General features: G+C 42.6%; 1 protein-coding gene across 1 annotated transcript in view; it reads right to left on the bottom strand.

The window, feature by feature from the left end:
* Window positions 1–24,164, bottom strand: part of STAB1 (stabilin 1) — a 426,801-nt gene that overhangs the window by 342,668 nt on the left and 59,969 nt on the right. Inside the window, exons 7-12 of the mRNA XM_063426973.1 lie at window positions 22,251–22,367; window positions 18,686–18,882; window positions 16,130–16,260; window positions 12,950–13,077; window positions 12,400–12,479; window positions 9,648–9,770 (exon numbers count right to left, since the gene is read on the bottom strand). Of these exons, the coding sequence (XP_063283043.1) occupies window positions 9,648–9,770; window positions 12,400–12,479; window positions 12,950–13,077; window positions 16,130–16,260; window positions 18,686–18,882; window positions 22,251–22,367 (776 nt within the window). The remainder of the gene's footprint in view (window positions 1–9,647; window positions 9,771–12,399; window positions 12,480–12,949; window positions 13,078–16,129; window positions 16,261–18,685; window positions 18,883–22,250; window positions 22,368–24,164) is intronic.

Below are 24,164 nucleotides of genomic sequence, written 5' to 3'. Positions count from 1 at the left end.
TTCCCCATTTTCCCATAACTCCCACCCAACCCAGCTAGCAAAATATTTAATTATACAATATTTAAATTAGTTAATTAAATAAATTTAACCCCTGAGGGTTAAAAAATAAATAAAAGTTAATCGGCAGGGGTTAAAAAATAATTAGAACAGTATAATACTGTGATCTGTATTTTGATCACTGTAGGCAGTGATCGACTGGCAGGGAAGGGGTTAATTTTTATTTGGACTGGGTAAAGGGTTTATTTTTTTAAATTTTTTACTTAAACGTTATTAAAACTTTTTTTTTTTTTTTTTTTTTTAATTCTTTATTTTTGTAGTGCGGGTGGGTACAGAGTTACTTCAATCGCCACAACAGCGTGTATCAACATATAACAGCATATATAAGGATTTGTCTGTGGCATGCATAATCGCACAATTTTTCTTTTTTGTTTTAATACAATCGCTAGGTTTATCAAGCAAAGAAAGTGCACATACTTCCAATATATAACAAGCCCGTAACTTATGATTAATGATGTATATAGCATGCATAAACATAATATATAGCCTGGTTTAAAGAGTAAATAAAAAACAAAAAGCGATAGTTGCTGTGCTATCTAGCTAAACATGCTTTTCTATGTGGTAGGCAAAATAACCTGGTGGAATCAGGTTACAGTGGGCTAGTAGGCAACTTATGTGACATAGTTTGGAGAAGTGAATCAGCACATGCATTGAAAATGCGTTAAACTTCTAGATATTTGTATCAGCAGTCGCCAAGTTAAGGGCACTGAGACACAGTTGTGACCAATCAAATTATACATTTCCAGTGTTATGTAGTGGAAAGCAACTTTCCTCCAGTACACCCCTGAGAGTCATTATCGTTACAGTCAGTGTGGTTACTGCTAACAACATTCAGAGGTGTTGTAGGCCGTTTACCCAATTCCCTGCGAGGGGAGGCTGCATGAGCCGTCGTGCCAGAGTCCAGCAAAGGTGAGCCGGGAGCTCGTCACCTGTGGGGTGCATCTTCGGTCTGGGCCCTGTGATCTGCTCGCTTCGGTCGGTGCTGGACGGGTAACAAAGGCGGCTGTTCGCCGGGGGCAGGGTGGGTCCTCCCTCCAGCCCCAGGCCGGTATGAAGGCCGACATCTTTGTGCCACGAGCCCTATCTCTTCCAAGGACCGGGTCCTTCCCATAGCGGGAGTGACGGAGGGATGCGAGGGTTTGTCGCCGTCTGTGGCGGCCGTCTCTCCGTCCGTGTGGGCGATGTCGTCGGGTCAGACCCTTGGTGGCCTTCGGCCCAGGTGGGCCATTAGTGAGAGGTGCAGGCTTGTTTCGGTGCTGTAGGCCCGAGGGGGTCCCTTGTTCCCTCCGGCTCTTGCCGTCCCGCTTCTGGACTCGAGGTTGGTGCGGCTTAGGAAAGAATAGGGTTTCCAGTTTCCTCCAGAACCGTTTAATGTGCTTATTCAGCCGCTGTAGTGTGCGGTCCACGGAGCAAAGGACTGGGGCACATTGCTCTCGTGTCTCCCCATCATGCCACGTGTCAGGCGCCATTTTCGCTTCGGCCCTCTCCATGTGGCTGTGCTCCGTTCTGGGTCTATGTGCCGATATCATGTTGCTTGAGTTAGGCTGTCGAGCGTAGACCGGGATGACCCCCACCGGTCCAAAGGGGGGGGTAGGAGTGTGTCTATTCTCGTGGGGTACCTGGAAGCAGGGAGGTCAGCCGTCCCTCCCCAGCTCCGGTATAGTAGGCCGCAGCGGCGCTCTCCCAGTTTCCCGTGCCCGATCCGCTTTGCAGAGTCTCAGGGTGTCTCGCTGGGTCCCCTCTGGGCTCTGTGCTGCCCGTCAGTGGGGTCAATAGCTGTTTTAGACCGTTTAAAGGTGGTTTGTTGGCCTTTTCAGCGGGAGCTCACAGCATGCACGTCCACTCTCCTTGAGAGCCAGGCTCCGCCCCCTAAAACTTTTTTTTAACTTAATTTTTTAACTTTTTAAAGCTTATTTTTAAACTTTTTTTAACGTTAATCCCTAGTTAGCGTAATACTAAATCCCCCAATTCCCCACCCTCCCCAGCTAGCTAAATTTATAATTTTAAAATATTTAAATTAATTAATAAAATAAATTGAACCCCTGAGGGTTAAAAAAAAAAAAGAATTAACCCTCAGGGGTTAAAAAAAAATCAGATCTTAGTAAAATGTAATCCCTGCCAATTGATCACTGTAGTCAGGGAATTGGCAGGGAAGGGGTTAATTTTTTATTAAAATGGGTAAAGGGGGGGTAAAGGGGGGTGGGATTTTAATTTTACTATTTTTTTTTCCACCAGGGGGCAGGATCACTGAAGATCCGTCTCCCTGCACTTCACACAGAACCAGGAAGTGCAGGGAGGCGGAGGTGAGTATAGAGAGCACATGTGCCCGCTCAGACATGCTGTCAGAGCGGGCACATGTACTGGGGCAGCCCGATCCGGTGCTCCCGGTCTGCCTCTAATGCAGAGGCAGACCGGAGCACCATTAACCCCACGATCGCCGCGATTGCGGCGATCTGGGGTTAATTTTAACGGGTGACGGACGAGGTCCGTCACTCGTCATTAACGCATTCCCCTGAGTGACGGACCTCGTCCGTCACTCTTCGTTAAGGGGTTAAATCATTTAAAATTATATATTTTGCAAGCTGGGGTGAGTGTGCGTTATGGGAAATTGGGGAATTTACTGTTAGTGCTGCTTACTGCTAGTTAGGGGTTTACGGGGAAAAAAAAGTTTTTAAAAATTTTAAGTGTAAAAAAAACATGTAATAAGTAAACAAAAAAGTTTAAAAACAAGTTTTAAAAAGTAAACACAGTTTAAAAAAATACATTAAGCTTCCTGTGCAGAAGGGAGAAGGGGAACAGGGCTACTCCACATACACAAAGGCTACACTGCAGGTATGGCGCAGATGCACGGGGAGGCACTCTCTAACAACATACCCATCACCACTGCTCCCACTCACTTATAACACAGATTTCTCACCAGGGCTGGACCCCACGATATTCAGGACTCTAGTCAGGGACCCACTACCCAGACTGAGACATGTCTGCTCTACACAGGGGTTGAGGGAACTGACGGACATCAGCAGAGACACAGACCACACCTTTCTAGCTCAATTTAGATACGAACAGATGCAGAGCTTCGTAAAGACTCTCCCACAGGGTCAAGCCCTGAACCGAGAGCTTCTGCGAGTCCTCAAATCCCGGGGCCTGCACGCCAAAGCCTCTACTCAAGTACCATGCCTATAATGCTATATTTCTTCTCAATGCGGGACCTGCGAGTCCCATTGTTATTTCTTGTTTTGAAAATCAAATAAATATTATATTTACAAAAAAAATACATAAAAAAATGCTCATTACCACCACACCTGGAACAAACTAGCGAAAAAATAATCCCACGCTAAGGTTCAAAATATGCCTTTTGAATTACCCCGTGGTGTATTCTTTAATAAATAGTATGTGTTTGTGGGGAAGTTTGAATAACCAGCTAAACTACTCCAAAATGAATCATGGACATAGCGTAAAACTTCAAATTTAGAAAACAACTGAATGGCTGCGTCACAAATGTGCCCCTTCAAAATCCACATATATCTGGCAAAGGAACATACGAGGAGGGTATTGTTGTACTCAGACGATATAGCTGAGCAACATATGAAATATTATACAGCCGTTGCACATATAAGATTTGCAAATTATACTGTGCAAACTCACTTTGTTTGTCAAAAAGGCAGAAAAAATGCTTATTACCATTATACTTGGTACAAGCTAGTGGAAAAATTATACCCTGGGATGTCTTCTTTAAGAAATGCTATGCCTTTTATGGTGTAGTTGGAATATGTCCCTTGCTGAAGTGCTCCAGAATGGAACACGGAGCTATCAAAACCAACTATGACAATTCCCACTTAAAAACCTGAACTTGTCACTTCTCTTTTACAGCACTGTAACTTCACAAAATAGTGTCTAGGTCATACATTGTGCATATTGTTTTACTCAGAAGATGTATCTGAGCATTATTTGGGGGATTTTATGACAGTGGCACATATCAAGGGTAAGAAATACTCAGCAAAAATGCCGCATGTATGTAAAAAATTACTTTTTTTTCTTCACCGCAAACATTGACATAAATTGGTGAAAAAATGGTGACAAGTTAAGGCACAATATACACCATATAAGATACCCTGGGGTGTGTGCTTTCTCAAATGGAAGCCCTTTGAGGGTTTATTATAACATTGAAACTGCAATAATGCCACAAAAAGAGACACAGGCCCGTCAAATCAATATATGAAAATTCTAACTATAGAAACTGAAGTAGCCTTGTCTCTTTTATGGCATTGTAGCTTCACAGAATAGTGCCAAAGGCAGATATAGCTGAACACAATATGTGGTTCTGTGCAGGAATAGCACACACCAACTTTGTGAAATACACATTAAAAAACCTTGTTATATGTGTATATGCCAAAATAGAGAAAAAACACAAATTTACTCCAATACTTAGCAGAGATTAGCAATGAAATAGCTATGTAAAAAGTGTCAAAAAACCTTAGGTAAATAGCCTGTGATGTCTACTTTATATAAATAAATATTTTTGTGTGGCAATTTTGTTTTTGTGATGGCTACTAAGCTTATAAGACTAACATACCAACTTCTAAAATTGTTTCACATTGAAATTGTATTTTAGTCCTTGTATTTTGAGACCTGTAACTTTCAAAATAAGCTGAAATCCTATACATACTATGTTTTCTATAAATCAAGACACATAAATTAATTTATTTTGAATTACTTTTCCTAAACTGGACATATTATGCACACATTATTATTGCATGTCAATGAGTGAAATAAGTATTTGACCTCTTCGACTTTGTACTTGGTGGCAAAACCCTTGTTGGCCATCACAGAGGTCAGATGTTTCTTGTAGTTGGCCACCAGGTTTGCACACATCTCAGGAGGGATTTTGTCCAACTCCTCTTTGCAGATCCTCTCCAAGTCATTAAAGGACCACCATAGTGCCAGGAAAACAAGTCCCTATAGGGTCATTACGTCCCCCCAACCCTCAGGGCCCCCCTCCCACTGGGCTGAAGGGGTTAAAACCCCTTCAGCCACTTACCTTTCTCCAGCGCTGGGCTCCCTCTGATTTTCACAGTGAGAATCATGGAAGCACCTCTAGCGGTTGTCAGTGAGACAGCCACTAGAGGCTGGATTAACCCTCAGTTAACCTCAGTTCTCTGAAACTGCTATGTTGCCAGCTGCAGGGTTAAAACTAGACCTGGCTCCCAGACCACTTCATTGAGCTGAAATGGTCTGTGTGCCTATAGTGGTCCTTTAAGGTTTCAAGGCTGATGTTTGGCAACTCGAACCTTCAGCTCCCTCCACAGGTTTTCTATGGGATCAAGGTCTGGAGACTAGGTAGGCCACTCCAGACCTTTGTTGCCTTGGCTGTGTTTTTGGGTTACTGTCATGCTGGAATACCCATCCACAACCGATTTTCAATGCCCTGGCTGGAAGGAGGTTCTCACTCAAGATTTGATGGTACATGGCCCCGTCCATCGTCCCTTTGATGTGGTGCAGTTGTCCTGTCCCCTTAGCAGAAAAACAACCCAAAACCCATAATGTTTCCACCTTCATGTTTGACGGTGCGGATGGTGTTCTTGGAGTCATAGGCAGCATTCCTCCTCCCCCAAACACGGCAAGTTTAGTTGATGCCAAAGAGCTCAATTTTGGTCTCATCTGACCACAACACTTTCACCCAGTTCTCCTCTGAATCATTTAGATGTTCATTGGCAAATTTCAGGCGGGCCTGTACATGTGCTTTCTTGAGTAGGGGGACCTTGCGGGCGCTGCATGATTTCAGTACTTCACGGAGTAATGTGTTATCAATTGTTTTCTTGGTGACTATGGTCCCAGCAGTCTTGAGATCATTAACAAGATGTAGTAAATATGTAGTTCTGGGCTTATTCCTCACTGTTCTCATGATCATTGAAACTCCACGAGGTGAGATCTTGCATGGAGCACCAGACCGAGGGAGACAGAGTTATTTTGTGTCTCTTCCATTTGTGAATAATCGCATCAACTGTTGTCACCTTCTCACCAAGCTGCTTGGTGATGGTCATGCAGGCAATTCCAGCCTTTTGTCATTCTTTGTTTTATTGAGGCATATTCGGTTACGGGTACAGAATAAAGAAGGGGAGACAATAATAATTGTACAAATTGGGGGTTTCACAGTGTGATACATATTGTCTTATAAAATCGTCAGCCTCTTTTTATGTAAATAACAGGCATATATTAACTTTGCTAACAGAGCCTTAAACAGTACTTTTCTAGGCAAACTTATTACAATAGAGAGTCATCAGGCTACATAACATTGTAGACCCATTTGAGATGATTAAATTTGCTGGTTAAACATTTAAGAGGATTGCCTGTTAGGTGGCTATCCTGGAACTCAATAAGGGGATAAACCACTTGCAAGGGGGTTGTTGCTTTAAACAAGCGTCCATTGGGGGTTAACTGTATGGCTGTGTGAGTGTACTAAGAGCGTTCGTTTACAATATATTGGGCTCACGACAGGTGTGCACTTATGTATAAGGCGCCCTTGAGTGCTAGGCTATGTAGATTGGGCATATGCCCTGATTCACCTTGTGGGTAGAGTAGTCTAGAGGGTCGAGGCGTAGTTCCCATACGAAATTGGGAAAGAACTTAAAATAGAATAATAGCAGAATCATACTAGTAGCTGTTGTACGACTACACATGGCGTTAAGGCTATTGTGTGTGTCTTGAGGTTTACCCCCCTTGAGCCGACCCAGAGCCAGATTCAGCCTATGTCCATAGGGGGTACCATGTAGGTTGAGGGGTTGCGCTGCCCAGATTAACGTTTTAGTTTCAATGAGAGAGAGGTATACAGATATTCTAACCATATGTGACCTTGTTATGAGCGCGGTTCCCTAGGTATGGTTGTGGTTACCAACGCGTTCCTGTCAGTTAAGCAAGGGGCATGGGACTATCAATACACCCACATCATAATTCATCTTATGCCTTGATTTTATGCCTTGTGAAGCCCCCTGCATAGACAGAGGCTAACTATCCTGGTTGGGGCGTGTGTAAAGGGTTGTCCTTTACAGGTAGCCAGGCATAGTACTAATTACTCACAGGGCGCAGGAAGATTTTCACTGTATATCTAAACATAACATATTGACTCTGTATACAAAATAGCTAAGTCACTGCGTATGGGTCGAGAAAAAATAAAATAAGACATAAACATAAAACATTACAGTAGTAGAACATGCACAAATTTGGGGTCACCCAGGCTGGAGTAAATACGTGTGTGGAGTGACTATTGTTGGTGGAGATCACAGCATATGTACTTAGGGCAGACAATAGCTGGCTAGACTCTATAGTATGTTATTATCTGTATATTACACTTATATACTGCTAGGAGAGAAATAGTCCGTGGAGGGACAGATCTCCAGTTTAGAAGGATTGGGCTATGTTGTCAGGCCCTGTGGGTAGAATAGTTGGAAGCAAGCAATTGCATTACAGGTTAGGGTAGGGCTTCAAGTGGGCATAGGGAGTAAGCTACTGTGGCCCGGCGCACACAGTCAAGGTAACATTAATGAGAGATCCGCACAGGGACGACTGACTAGTCCGCCAGCGAGTTTCAGGGAGAGTCAGTCATGCCTGAAAAGATGGTTGCCATGTAGACTGGCCGTACTGATGAGCGCGGTTCGCTGCAGTCCAGGGTTACAAATAGCGTGTGGGGTATACTTCAATCCAAGTGTCTCAAAAGGGCCCATCGGGGTAACTTACATGCAGTGTCCATAGGGCGTATGGTACCCGGGGAGCTGTCTTCAGGTGGTGACCGCCGCATAGGACTCAGGGGTTGAACCTCTCGGGACAAAGGGGTTTATTTTTGCCGGGTCCCAGGTCCGTGCCAGGGTGGTTGGTTGAGGAGGTCGTTCCTGGTCGAGCAAGGTCTGTTGTATGCCCAGGGTCCGCAGGAGGTCCGGTGCTTCCTCCATGCCGTGCACCAGATGAGATCCCGTTTCTGTCTGTACACTGAGAGCTCTGGAGTTCCGCCAGCGGTAGGCGACACCGTGCTGTTGGAGCAGTGTGGTGAGCGGCTGAAGCGTCCTGCGCCAGGCCAGGGTGCTGCCAGACAGGTCAGCGAAAAAGGTTAGACCCCTGTTTTCAAACTGCATAGGGGTTTTACCTCGGAGAGCCGAGAGAATCGTTGCTTTTTCTTTGACGCTTCGGAAAGTGATTATAGTGTCTCTCGTGGCCATTGGTGGCGCCTTGGGAGGTTTCAGGGTTCGGAATTGGTCAGCCGGGGTGATGGTCCTAGCCTGTTCGTGTGGCAATATGGCGGCTATCATACGCCGTACCACCTGCGGCAGGTCGGTCTCGGGTATCTCATCTGGAAGCCCTCTGACCTTTAGATTCTGCCTTCTCCTGCTATCTTCTTGAGCCGCATAGCGGTGTTCATGTATCTGGTTCTGTTTTTGCAGGTCCAGTACTGCCTGTTGTAAGGTCTTTAGGTCCTGCTGATGTCCCTGAGACGTTGTCTCTAGTGTGTTAATGCGGCCTGTCAGGCCCTGCAATTCTCCCCTGAGGGCTGTTACGTCTGCCAGTATATTCCTCTGTAGATCAGCCAGAAGCGCCTTCATGACCCCTGTGGTTACCAACTCCCCGTCGGTACCCGCTGGTTTGGCCCTTCGTGTGATGGCCGGGGCTGTCATGTAATCCTCCTCGGCATCTCCAGAAAAATCGTCCGAGAAATCGGAACAACCGCCGTGGAGGGCCGCCATGTTAGGCTCTATCGTGCCTCGTGCTTGCCTCCACATATCGCCGATCGTCCGTTCTGTGGTATGTTTGTCCGGTCCCGGCTTTTTATTTTTCTTCCCCATCGAGCTGTACAGTAGGGGGATCTCCGACTTCGTTGTTTGGGGGTCCGTGGGTAGTTTTTTGGGGATTTTATTCGGTTTTTCGCCATTTGTTGCACGGAGCTCAAGGTTTCTGCGACTGCTGTGCTCGGCAGTTCGGCCACTCCCCCAATTCCAGCCTTTTGTAGGTCTACAATTTTGTAGCTGACATCCTTCGGCAGCTCTTTGGTCTTGACCATGGTGGAGAGTTTGGGATCTGATTGATTGCTTCTGTGGACAGGTGTCTTTTATACAGGTAACGAGCTGAAATTAAGAGAGTGCTCCTAACCTCAGCTCGTTACCTGTATAAAAGACACCTGGGAGCCATAAATCTTGCTGATTGATAGGGGATCAAATACTTATTTCACTCATTGACATGCAAATCAATTTAGAACTTTTTATGACATGCGTTTTTCTGGATTTTAATTTTTTTTGTTATTCTGTCTCTCACTGTTAAAATACACCTACCATTAAAATCATAGACTGATCATTTCTTTGTCAGTGGGCAAACATTCAAAATCCCCTCGTTGTATATGTTTAAAATGCCCAGAAAAAAGTCCGGGTCTGGGTCTGAAACATTGACTATTTTACTTTAATTTATTTTACAATAAAGAAGTTTGATGGTGCTCCTACCATTGTAGGTACATTAAGCTTTACCATTAAATACTTATAGTACATTAAGCTGTTATCCAATAACCTTAGTAGCAAAAATATTGGGCATAAATGCAGTAATAAAAGCAATCTTACTTTTTGTAAAAATTCCAAGACCTCCCCACTGAGTGTCCATAGTTGTTTTCTTGTCAGCATATCAAATGTCAAATGCTGACCTGGAATGATGTGGAGTTTGCAGAATTCTTTTGTTGAAGTTTCCTGTGCAGTGAATGAGGTACATTTGCTGTCATAAGTCATACAGTCACTGTTTTTTTTTTTTTTTTTATCATATCAATCCATGATACTATAATGACACATATTCTCATATGGTTACTTAAATAATTTATAGTCCATAATATACTATAATGAAACATATTCTCATATGGTTACTTAAATAATTTATAGTCCATGATATACTATAATGACACATATTCTCATATGGTTACTTAAATAATTTATAGTCCATGATATACTATAATGAAACATATTCTCATATGGTTGCTTAAATAATTTATAGTCCATAATATACTATAATGAAACATATTCTCATATGGTTGCTTAAATAATTTATAGTCCATAATATACTATAATGAAACATATTCTCATATGGTTGCTTAAATAATTGCAGTGGCTTATATCTGTTTTCTGGCAAACCATCATATTTAAGTCTAATTTCATATTTTCAAGGTAAGGCTGGATATATAAAAAGCTTATTGTGTACATGTGGTAAGGAAATTGAGAGATGGAAGAAATACATAGATGGGGATAGAAGTTAAAAGTGGGGAGAGGCAGGGGTGGGGCCTGACCGCCGAGCGGGAAGGACGTGGGGCGCCTCGGCTCCTCAAAGAAATTACAGCAATCAGGCAGAAATTACCCTTTTATGCCTCCGTTTGGCGAGCAGGGGCCACAGGAAGGCAAGGAGGACACAAAAAGCCACTCGCGGTGTCAATCTCAGCCCCCGTCCTGACAGCAGAGCGGACCACTGGGCAAGCGGGATTGAGGCCTGCCGCGAGGCCCTGGCGGGAGAAACGGCCGATCTCCCGCGCTTGGTCCGGCGGGTCGTCTCATGCGCCTACTAAGGGCCCCGTTCCCCCCCCTGTGGGCCGGGGGGGTTATCCCGGACCCCACTGGAGAGAGGCAGTGACCGCACTCACTATCCAAGCGGCAAGGGGATCAAAGCAGGTCCGCACGGCAGACTCCAAAATGGCCGCCGCGCCCATTCCTAACCAAGTGCTCACATCCAGCTGAAGCTGCAGCTCCCTGTGCAATCGGCAGACCAAGGGGTTCTTACCTGGACTCCCACTTTGCTCACACAGAGCGGGCACAGCACGCAGGCTCCCTCAGGTACCCGAGACTGATGCAGGCAAAGCATAACAGCAACTCACACATGACCAGAAAATCGCAAACACAGAAACAAGCTAGCACCCAGCGGGAAACAAGCGACCTAGAGAGGGCTGAGAAGCCAGCAGACCCAGCACAGCTGCAGCAGCAGCAACCAAGCGGAGGCTAACCACACAAAATGAAAATCCTGCAGAGTATTGTACATACTTGTGTCTTGTACTGACTTTTCACTACCATTTATGTGTGTAACACAAACGTTTTCATCACTGCAGGGCAAACAATTGCACCTGTCTATGCCTGAAAATATGCATTGCCCGGCAAGCTTAGTGGATCGCTGCCCCCTGGTGGTCAATATAAAAAATGCGGAGCTATCTACACCTAACGTTGTCTGATATAAGTTGCATTTTACTAATCTATGTTGTTAAGCATGCCATTAGCTTAATTACTGCTCCTATCCTGTGTATTAACTATTGGTAGTATATCAGACCTGTTCTGAACCATTTGTCCTCGACTCAAATCTATAAAGCAATGTCTTAGCATGTTTATCTACTCCTACCTTTCCCAAACGTTTATTTCTTCTTGAATATCTTAAAAAAAAAATGTGCAACTATATTCTGCCACAATTGTAAAATCTTGTTTTAATCTGATACATGCTACTGCTGTTGTGGCAAAGCATGAAAGCTTGTAATATTAACTCTTGCACGAAAAAATAAAGAATTAAAAAAAAAAAAAAAAAAAAGTGGGGAGAGGGTTTAAGTTTAATGTTATGGATCAGCACTGTAAGATGCTACAGACAGTGTCCTTTCCACAACTCACATTAGACATACGTAAACCAGATTGTTTTTTTAACTCTCGGCATTGTTGACTTAGAAAAGGCAGTGTTTGCATTTCCCCCTAGGAACACCTCCAGCGGTCACTCCTCAGATGGCCACTGGAGGTGCTTCATGGGGCAGTGCTGCACAGTAGGCAGCAGTGTTGTTCAGCGTCTCCACGCTCTGCATGGAGACACTGAATTTTCATCATAAAGATGCATTGATTCAACGCATGTCTATGAGGAGGTGCCGATTGGCCAAAACAGCGATTGGATCCGTTCCCATCCCGCCTCCTTGCTAATTTTAGCCAGACTAAAAGTCTGGCTAAAAGTCAGACATTCTGATGATGTCACCAAGGAGGTGGATTGGGGGCAGACCTGCGTGAGTTGAGTTTTAACCCGTTCTAAGGGGGAGAAGCCACCTAAATGGTGGTTTTAACACTATAGGGTCAGGAATACCTGTTTGTGTTCCTGACCCTATAGTGTTCCTTTAAGTGTTCCTTTAATCCACTGATTCAACATCTCGGATAGCATCTGTATTAGTATCCACTACCTTAGTGAGTTTATTATGTTTCTTACAATGTAGGTCTGTCTCTGCTAGCAAATGTTTACATTTGCTCCAGTATACCTACCACTGACAGATATTGCAAAGTGTAATTAACAAGGTATGTGGTTTATTATCATATATCTACTTACATTCATCTGCTTGATATTCATATAAGGAACAAAAACTGTGAAAGGGCCATATTTCCTCAAAGTCGATCCACAAGCGTCTTCTGTTGGAAAACATTGCATTTATACTTTATGTAAGTGTTCAGTATAACACTACAATACATTTTTACATATGTAACTAAATTGTGTAACATTTATTGTAATGAAAAGCAGAAACACCAGGTTTGTAAAACAGATCTTTTTTTATTTGTAGAATTAATTTACCTGCTAGGAATACACACCTTGTCTTGCACATTAAGGAAAATATAAATTAAATTCCTATTTATTTTTTATTTTTTGCTGACTGTGAAAGGCTAGATTACCGGAATATCATTATTTTTTTTGTTAAATGACATGCACAGATCAATAGGTCAACAAGCAAATGCACAATAAAATTAAGTAACATGTTGGCCAGGTTTACCATACATTTTACCAATAATGCTACTTAATAGTATTTGTAAACCATAGAATTAGATTATGCAAGTGGATTAATGGTGCCATGCACATAACATTTAATAACATTAATGTGTAGTACCTAATAACCTTAAAGCACCGGGCTGTTTTCTCATCTGGGTATCCTCGATACTGAACTTGTTGAGTTGATACAATATACTTCCATAGCAGGCCTTGCCATCCCCAATCTCCCCTTCATGGCAAACACACCTAGGATATTCAATATGGTTTAAATCGTTGTGATCCACTTTGCCGTCACCATTATTTCACAGAATAGCAGACATATTATAGAATATAAATAGGAATATGCTAATAAATATTGTTTGGAAAAACATACTGCTGGTATGAGGTGACGTTAGACTTACCAAAGTTCAAATACAAGGCCGTGTGAACCTTTCAACCCATAGCCCTCATAATCATATTGCGACCTGCTGCCCTATAGATCTGGTTAATCAAAGGCCCCTGGCCCGTGACTCATTCACCCAGCCTCACATATGTAACCCCATCCCTATCCAATCACCCCAAAACCTATAATTCCATGATCCCTGTCACACTCTCCATATGCCAATCCCCATAATTCCCCTGCCACAACCTTCTCCCCAATACAATAATCCCTGCATCCCTAGCACCAGTCACTTCAATCCATGTAGTCCCTTTATCACTCTACACAATTAAACCTTAATGCTAATAATCCTGTAATCAGTGTCAGTCCCTATCAAGTTACTCCATTCCCATAATACCTTACCTTATCACATTACCCAATTTTATAATCACAGTCCCAAATACATTAATGTATCCTAATAATGCTTGCCCCAATCCATTATTGCAGCCCAAATCACATTCCCTTATGTACATAATTCCCCTATCATCAGTTTTAAAATCCTATCACCCATAATGTCACCAATCACATCACCCCAGCCCCGTAAGCGGCTCATCAGCTAAAAATCACATAAAACTTGGCCCCAGCTCCAATAAATCCCAGTAAACCAATCCTTACTTCCAAAAATAAACCCAGCCACAAGTAATCCCAGCCAACTAGTGCTCTGTTCCCAACATTCACTCCACCCCTAATCAATCCCAAACAGATAGTACCCCTGTCCCTACACAATACACTTTACACTACAAACCAAAACTAGTTTGTAGCTTGAGAACCGAGTTACAGGATCAAGGGTTGCAATATTGAGGTGAAAATAGCTGTTACTATCAGGCTTATTCACTCAAGTCTCAGTACCAAATGGGCAACATCACCCAGTTGCGTAAGGGTCTATTCGGAATGCAAAATCCAGATATTGTTCGTGGAATTCAACAATGTTCAGATTTTGACGTTGTCCGAATGACAGCTGACGACTGAAATCCAGACACAATAGCTGCAAATTTGGGCCTTAATTAAAAAAAAAAAAAAATCCAAATGGTTTGCCCACTGGCAAAACTATCAAATAGCAGACAAATAATTAAAAAACAGCGTTGTCAGTGCGAGGGTTAATTATATGGCAGTTGCCCAGTGCTTGCTAGCCAGCCAGCACAGAAAGCTAATAATTGAATAAAGTATGGAGGTCAATAAGAATCCCATATTACTGTAATGAAGCTTTTAAACCTCAATGGCTGCGGCACCATTTTTTTTTTTTTTATAAAGGGGCCGGTCGCGCTATACCACGGCCGCAGCTCTGACTGGGCCCCTGAAGAAATGGGGCCCATCGGGTTGCCCTAAGTGCATGGGTCACCCGATGGGCCCCATCAGCGTGTGGGCGCCGGTGCAACGGCACCGGCGGCAGTTCCGCTGCTACACGTGGGGCCCGGGCGGCCGGGCCCGTGACAACCGTTATGGTTGTCACCCCCTGATGACGGCCCTGAGTGCAGACATGCACATTGAACCGATTACACAACAGTCACACTCTGCAGGGATCTTATTTTGTGAGGGGTTCTTGGGTGACCACACTGCAACTTGACTTGTTTCATCCACCCACCAGGGACCTGATCTATTCTACTGGGGATGGAGCTGGGGGAAGGTGGACGATCTTCTTGACCTCATGGTCTCAGTTTCACTGCACTCCTACTCCCTCCACCCCGACTGATGGTGGTTATCCCGGTCCCCACTGGACACCCTGGGACTGCTCACTCTGCCCTTACCTTGTGCTTCAATGTGACCACAGAGAGCATATCTCCCAAAGTACACACTCAAGATGGCAGCTGCCCCCTTGGCCAACCTCCCTCCCAGAAGCCTCATTGTTGAAGCTGCCTTACAACAACTGGACACAGTCTTTGAACGCTTCTGGCTGAAACTGCAGGAATGTTCACTGGCAACCTTACCTAAGCAAAAGGGAGGAAATGTTGGGAGCCGTCCTGCAGGAGCAGATCAGTACTCCTCTGGATAGTATTGTTGTACAAGCATCTTCCTACCCTACTGCTCGCCTGCCTGGGCCGAGAGCTCCTAGAGGCTTCGCCTTCATGCATAGCCCATGGAAGCAGAGGATCACCCACCGGAAACAGAGTTTACCACACGATCTCTCTGCTAACCCCATACAGGGGAAGGATTTGACCCTTCGAGGTTCCTGAGTCAGTGGAATAAAGATGGCATGGGGCTGTGGGAGCACTTTGCTCTACTGTGCTTTCGATGTTCCCTACCTGAACTCTTGCCTCTGGCGGGGATCGGCTGATCTCACTACTGAGCTCGCACCCAAAGCTCTAAGCTGATTAACGCGGTAGCTGAGTAAGATTCCATACTAGATGGGCAACGTTATATTTCAGTTGACACTTTTTTTCATAATTTTTTTTTTTGGGTGCTCTCGCTAACCTAATCTTGTCATATGTCTATTATAGGGCGCAGTACTCGTTCATTAACACTTAAGTACTCCGGCATCCAGTGATTTTTCTTATATTCATTATTTAGTTAAGTTCTTAAGCATGTCATTCTTTTTATTTCCTTATATTTTCCTGGTTTAAGCTACTTTTCATTTAAAAAAAAAAAAAATAAGTGGTTGTATTTCTTTATTGACTGCTGTTTTGATATGCCTTGTCTTATGTTGCTCACTTGTATATGTATCTTGGGATAACTCTGACCTATAGGTTAACCAAAAAAGTAGAAATAAAATTTCACACGTAATAATTAATTTTATTTGCACACTTCCTTTTGACACCACTAGTCTGTATTTCTTTATGAAGATTAAACTGACATGTCATAAAGGATTGAAGTCAAGGATGTGGATCATAAACTTCACAGTATGCTCAATGTCACAATGCTTATTTTTTTTCTCGATCAACTTACATAAATGTTCCAGAAGAAAATGGCTCACATAATGCAGATTTATCACACGAATATAGACGACAAGGATTTGGTGCCTGGCAACCTTTAGATGCGTCAAAGCTTCTCATTCCCGGAAGACAACTGCAGAAAGACTAAGTAACAAAACAGGTCAACCCTTTTCATCTTTGGTGATCAGTCTATCAACCAAATAAACTAAATGAATAAGAGTGTTATATATAAGAAATATGCAATAAATACAAAACTTATATATATTTTTGAAAGAGTAAGCCACACAAAGCAATGTGCTCTTTTAAGGACACCCCTTGCTGTGTGTCATGTATTTCTTTTTAAAATATTACAGTGCATTTAAATATTCAAAAATAACCAAGCCTAAGTAACAAATATATTAATATATTTATATTTACATTAAAATTTGCAAGAAATCAACATATTTCAGATTATCTGACTTGAGCTCTATCCTCTTTATTAAACGGGACCAGGCACTGCCATTAGTTCCCCTTCTCTCGCAAAGCTGAATGTGACATCCCATCAGCAGTAGAAGTGTATATTAACAATTTCCCTATATTTTAAGATAGTGAGATAAGTACCATGCTGACCCCAGGAGATGTCCAATCTTCTTGGCCCCTTGTAATTGCCTCTATTAGGGGGAAAGTTGATGGTCCTAGCCACCACTTAAATAGCCCGTCAAACTAATAACATTTATCAAGAACCCCAAAAAACTCAAGTTAGAAGGTGATCACAGCATCTGACTGCTGTGATCCCCAAACCAATCACAGTGCTTCTTCTGAAAATGTAAAGCATAGGGAAGGCCTTTATAAAGTAATTTCCTATCTCAGTTGCCACTTGAGTTCTAAATTGACTTATATGGATGTGATTTTTCTGTGATTTCTTTTTAATATCTTCTTTTTGTGGTTTGGGTGATTTTTATTTTCTGTGTAAAAAGTTTGTCAGTTTATTATGGTTTTAGATTTATCATTGTTAAGCCTAAAATACAAAGCAGACTTCAGTTGGTGTGTATATTAACTATTTCTCATACAGTTATTTTTTCTTTTATTGTGGCCCTCTTTCTAGGGACATTTTAGGATTGTAGCATGGAGCTTGTGTACCATAGCTACTGGGAAAAATCATTTTAACTAGGCACCCTAATAGGGGCAAATATATTGTCCAAGGAGTCTGGGCATCTCTTGGATGCCCCTTGAGTGGGTCACACACAAAGGGACTCAGAGCTAGGTGCACATGTAAACAGCCCAGGAAGGTGGGCATCACCTAGGCCCAATTTAATAACCCTACATCTTGCCACAAATGTAGCCACATAGGCTACACGTCAGACCCCTACCCTATGTTTTGGGGATCTTGAGGACCCCACATTTTTTTTATTTTATTGAGTAAAACTGCAGATAACTGATAAACCCTCAGTGAGGTGGTCAGTGCTATATTATGACATAGTAAAGTCTGCAAGATCTTCAAATATCTATTTTTAGCTGATACTTTTTTTAAGAAGCAGAAAACAGTGGCAAAGTGTTGATGTTTGCATATCTGTAATATTTTTAAATCTGCCATCCCTTTTAACGAGAACTTGGAAATCTAATCCCCTTTAGTGTGACCTAAATACAGTAGGTTATTTAATTCTGTTGGAGTTTCCAGTAGATCTTGTGAAGTATACTATGTCTCATTGTGTTATTTCTTTGTCCTTTCTCTATATAATCCACTTCTAGGTTTATAAATGGATATTTTACCCACTACTGTATTTATTTTTTTATGACTCATTTTTATGATGTAAGTATAAGTGACACAAGCTTGTCGGTTTCTTAGTGTGTTCATTCATGAAAGTATGAAGTATAGTTCGTTCCTGTTCTAAAAGTATAACAGGAATGAACTATACTTCAAACTTTCATGAATGAACACACCAAGAAACCGACAAGCTTGTGTCACTTTAAGAACACTAAGATCTGAAAAAGGTAAAACTATATATAAGTGGTTCTTATCGTTGCTGCCTCTTATCTTAAAAAAGCCCGGTAATAGCAGGTAAAATCTGTGGTTATGTGTATATGCATGTTTAGTTGTTTACTAGATAGCTCCCTAATTTAGTATCCTTAAATATGGCAATCCTCAATAGGATAACAAATAAGGGAGGTATCTACTAAATAAATGAAGTAACAACATTAAGAAAAGGGCTTTTGGAGTTTTATTATATAAATTAATTATATTATATATTTTATGTGAGGCCCAAGACATTTCCACTTCGCTCAACGTGGTGACTAGGGAAGCCAAAAGGTTGGGCATCCATGTGCTACACTATTAACACTTCAGCATGTTTATCAGTAGACCGGTTGCCATATATGGCCCTCATTGCAGTTGACAGCCCATAGCCTTCAATTAGGCAATAGTTGAATGCAGATGCTGAATAGTGCTGATGGAGTAGGTGGAGGTGATGGTGATGGTTTGGACACTGGGTTCACAAAAATGAAATAATTAAATAAAAAACAACATATAACTTTCCATAGAAAACTTTAGGATAGAATTGCATATAAATCACTGTATGTATGATTGACACACCTTTCCTGGACTCCTATATGTACACTTTGTTGAATTTTCTAAGCATCCTCCATTGTTAATCAAACATGGATTAAAAGCAGGGCACATCACACCATCTCCATAGTAACCATCTTTACACGTACATTGACTTTGGCCTGGACCCAATAATGTGCAGTCAGCATTGATGGAACATGGCGATGGTTTGCAGGGATCCTTGGCTAAAAATCAAAACGTATTAAGAAGTTTAAAGTATAGAAAAAAAAGTCACTTTAAGGATTAATTCTTCATGTCATGACTATTTACAAATACACATGTCGTCGCTAACCATAGCAGCATATACTGTACAAATGTTTTATGTTATGGTCAACAGGCCATTTGTGCTATTCTGTAAGCAGAGCATAACTTTACTCTACTAGTAGAAACCAGCTCTGCATCTTGAAGGACCTTCCATGTATGTTTCTGTTACCCTACAGTCTCCTTAATGTAATCACCCCTATACTTTATTTTTCTTTGCTACTTCCTTAGACTCAGAGGTGTTGCTAGGGGGGAGGGGGCCATGCCCCCCCCCCCCCCCCCCCCTGCTCCCCAATTGAAAGTGAAGTTACTGCTTGCTGAGCTGGGCTCCCTGGATGTTACTGTGAGCCCAGCCCCTGAGCAGATGGATCCTGCAGGCAGGGGAAGCCAGGACGTGACATGGTATCCTGGCTACCCCCTGCCTGTAAACACTGACACACATTGGCTCACTGTGCACTGCTGTCCTGCTCCCCAGCAGTAGAAAGGGGAGACTTTCTGCAGGCTGGAGAATGGTTCCTCCTCCACAGCACAGGTGTGGCCCACATGGAGCCTCAGGGGGCTAATGGTTTGTGTGTGTGTAAATAAAGTGTGACTGTGAGTGACATTGTGAGTGTGTGTGTATTTCAGTAAGAGTGTGTGTTAATGAGTGTGTCAGTGATATTGTGTGTACACTTAATAACAGCGTGTTCTAATAAGAGTGTGTGACATCGTAAGTATACTTAATATTGTGTGTTAGTAAGAGTGTGTGATGTGTGTATACTTAATAATAGTTTTCGACAGTGTATGTATACTTAAAAATAGTGTGTGTTAGTGTCGTTGGCATTCTGTGTATACTTAATAATAGTGTGTTAGTGAGAGTGTGTGATGTTGTATATATACTTCAGTATGAGTGTGTGTTAATGAGAGTTTGTAAGTGACATTGTGTGTATACTTAAGTAAGAGTGTGTGAGTGACCAATTGTGATCATAATGCACATTATAGATTATATTGAAAACTTGTTTTACTTACAGTGAACCTGTCAGACAGGTTCACTGTAACATTAATTAAACTAGGTAAACTCATTAATATAAATTAAATGCCACAATATTATAAATACAATCCCACCAAATTAAATAAACCTTTTTTTTTTTATCATAGCTATAAATGATGTATTTCATGTAAAATGTATGTATTAGGCAGTGTGCATATATGGATGGATGCATTAGGCAATATGTGTGTATAGATGCATGTATAGGGTGGTATTATGTGTATGGGTATATGTATTAGGCAGTGTGTGTGTATGGGTATATGTTTTAGGCAGTGTGCGTGTATAGGTGTATGTATTAAGCAATATGTGTGTAAAGATGTATGTATTGGGCAATATCTGTGTATGGGTGTATGTATTGGGCAGTGTATGTATGGGTGTATGTATTGGGCAATATGTGTGTATATATGTATGTATTGGGCAGTGTGTGTATGGGTGTATGTATTAGACAATATGTGTGTGTGTGTGTGTGTATGCATTAGGCAATATGTGTATATAGAAGTACCCATTGAGCAGTATGTGTGTGTATGGATGTATGTATTAGGCAGTGTGTGTGAGTGTGTGTGTGTGTGTGTGTGTGTGTGTGTATGGATGTGTGGATGTATAGGTGAATGTATTAGGCAGTGTGTGTGTATGGGTGTATGCATTAGGCAATATGTGTGTAAAGAAGTATGTATTGGGCAGTATCTGTGTATGGGTGTATGTATTTGGCAATATGTGTGTATATATGTATGCATTGGGCAGTATGTGTGTGTATGGATGTATGTATTAGGCAGTGTGTGTGTGTGTGTGTATGGATGTGTGTATGTATTAGGCAATATGTGTGTATAGGTGTATGTATTAGGCAGTGTGTGTGTATGGGTGTATGCATTAGCCAATATGTGTGTATGTATTAGGCAATATGTGTGTATAGATGTATGCATTGGGCAGTATGTGTGTGTATGGATGTATGTATTAGGCAATATGTGTGTATGGATGTATGTATTAGGCAATATGTGTGTGCATTGGGCAGTATGTGTGTGTATGGATGTATGTATTAGGCAATATGTGTGTATGGATGTATGTATTAGGCAATATGTGTGTATGGATGTATGTATTAGGCAATATGTGTGTATAGATGTATGCATTGGGCAGTATGTGTGTGTATGGATGTATGTATTAGGCAATATGTGAGACAAGGCAGCCTGGAAGGTAATCAGTGAAATTTTTTGGACTGCGTCACTTGTGTCACAGCAATCAATAGTCCATTCACAGCTGATCTGCAGCTGGGTATCAGCTGTCTCATGACATAAGACCACTGTGATTGCCTTTCAATATGGTATTATAGCTTGTAGGAACCACTGGCGTACATACCGCGGGGCCCCGGCCACCCTGCGACCCGATATGTATGCCAGTGTGGCCACATTTTGCCAGTCTCTTCTCCTGGGGGGCCCAGTAGCTGGCCACCTCAGGGCCCCCCGAGGCTGGCAGTGGCGTTACATGGCTGGCACGCGAGGAAGCATTCTCCCCTGAGCGCTGAGAGTGTCAGTGTGTGCGTGTGTTAGTTTGTGTGTCAGTGAGTGTGTGTGTTACTGTGTGTGTCTGTTAGTGAGTTTGTTTGGTGTCTGTTAGTTAGTGTGTGTTTGTCAGTGAGACACTTAGCACTTACTTTTCTCCAGCACCGGGCTCCCTTGGCGCTGGGGATCTCTCCGCTCCGATCCGAGACTCAGCTCCAAATGCGTCAAGAGCCGCGCGTGCATTCAAACCGCCCATAGGAAAGCATTACTTAATGCTTCCCTATGGAAGTCCAGCGTCTTCTCACTGTGATTTTCACAGTGCCTGCCACCATGTGTATCGGCCGCAGCCCGCACAGAGTAAGTGCTGGGGGGGAGCCCACGGATCAATTTTCGCACCGGGGCCCCATGGATCGTGTGTACGCCACTGGTAGGAACCATTCAGGTTGTTGGCTGTCCAGTAATGGTAAGTACATGCCACGATCACCGTGATCATGGTACATACTGTTCTTAATGGAGGCATCTGGCTGTCTCAGAGTGATTGGCCTAGTGATTGGTGGAAAATACATGGGGGGCCTCTACAGTGCTAAATCTATGATGTCTCACTAACATCCTGGAAGCCTTTTTAATGGTTGTTGTATAGGGCACAGTAGCTGTCACCAAGTGCAAAAGTGGTTACTGTAATATTAGGCTATTTTAACAGAATCAATAAATTCTGACAAATTTTGACATTTTTAATGTCACCAAAATTACACAGGTCCATCATATGACTTACGTTGGCAAGTGTCTCCTTTCTTAATATAGCCAGGCATACACTGACATTGAAGTTTTCCTTTGATTTCTATGCAACGGGTATTCTGCCCACACTTTAATGCTTTACAGGAAAAAGATTCTAGAAGAAAAAAAAAAAGAACTGACATTTTAATATAGAGCTTTGAGTCTAGAAATTTCAGGTGACTCTTATGAGAAAAATGCAAGGTGTCCTGATGTTTATTTCATCTGTAGCAGAGACAATCTCTCTTACAATTCAATATATATTTAATGGGTCACTCTAAGCATAAGCATCATCACAAAATCAACTTAACTGATTTATTTTAAGACCAGTACGTTTGATTTAATTATTTAGTTGCATATATTGTTAACATTATAATAAATTCAAAAACAATGACATCCTTTTTGGTCCCTTTAAAGTTCTTTGAGTATTTCAACTATAAACTTGCAACATTAAAGTGACACTGTAGTCACCCAGATCACGTCAGCTCAATTAAGTGGTCTGGGTGCCAGGTCCTTCAGGTTTTAACCCTTCAGATGCAAACATAACCGTTTCAGAGCAACAACTATGTTTACATTTGGGGTTTCATCCAGCCTCTAGTGGCTGTCTTCTGAGCAGCCACTATAGACGACTCTGTGACGCTGGAGGCGAATTTCGCCTCCATCGCACAGAGCGTCCATAGAAAAGCATTGAGAAATGCTTTCCTATGGACACTTTGAATGCGCTCGCGGCACTTGCCGCGCATGTGCATTCGGCTCCAGTGACGTCGGACGGGGGAGCTGACGTTGGACGGGGAGGAGGGGTAACCAGCGCCGAGGGAGCCCAGCACTGAAATAAGGTAAGTGGCTGAAGGGGTTTCAGCGCCACGGGAGGGGGACCCTGAGCGTGGGGGGCACCCTTAGGGCACTATAGTGTCAGGAAAACCGCTTTGTTTTCCTGACGCTATAGTGATCCTTTAAAGCATACTTGATTGGTTTGTCCGGTGATGTCAGGCTCCATTACGTGTGACCGGTGTCTTGATCAATTTTAAAACCTACATTCTCAACACATTATTGCACATGCTAAATTGAAGAAACTTAGCATACGTTGATCAGCCACAACATTAAAAGCACCGACTTAGATTTTATTGTTACAATGGCACCTGCCAAAGGCTGGGATATTTAGGCAGCAAGTGAAGAGTCAGATCTTGAATTTCGTGTGTTGGAAGTAGGAAATATGGACATGTGAAAATATCTGACTAACTTTGACAAGGGCAAACAGTAATGGCTAGATGACTGTGGTGTTTTCCCAGTATGCAGTGGTTATTACCTACCAAAAGTGGTGCAAGGAAGGACAAGTGTTGAACCGGCGTCAAGTCGTGATTGCCCATGGCTAATTGATGCGAGTGGGGAGTGAAGGTTAGCCTGTCTAATCCTATTAGACAGAAAAACTACTGTAGCTCAAATTGCTGAAAAACTTAAAGAGACACTATAGGTACTCAGACCACAGCTCATTGAAGTGGTCTGGGTGCAGTGTGCCTATTGAACTTGGTAGTAAAAAGTAAAGCATTGCAGTTCCAGAGAAACTGCAATGTTTACATTGCTGCACTAAGTCACAGACATTGCTACCCACACATACAGACACACATTCATACAGACACATACAGACACACAAATGCAAACACACACATATACAAAATGTTTTAGTCACCCTCCGGTTTCCTACCTTTTAGATGCAGGAGGGTGACTTCCCTGGGGTCCAGTGGTGGCTCAGCCTGATGCGAGTCAGAATTCCCACTCTGACTCCCTACTCCTTCCCCCTGCGCGGTTCCCGGTGGTTGCTGGGAGGAAGTGACCTCATTGAGGAGAAGGGAAGGCAGGTGGGCGGGCGGGCATACTAGTGGAGTTAACATGTGATAGAAAAACCTATCTGGCTGTC

Source organism: Pelobates fuscus, chromosome 7 (assembly GCF_036172605.1).
Source record: "Pelobates fuscus isolate aPelFus1 chromosome 7, aPelFus1.pri, whole genome shotgun sequence".
NCBI classification, from domain to species: Eukaryota; Metazoa; Chordata; class Amphibia; order Anura; family Pelobatidae; genus Pelobates; species Pelobates fuscus.
This window is presented reverse-complemented; position numbering and strand designations above follow the sequence as displayed.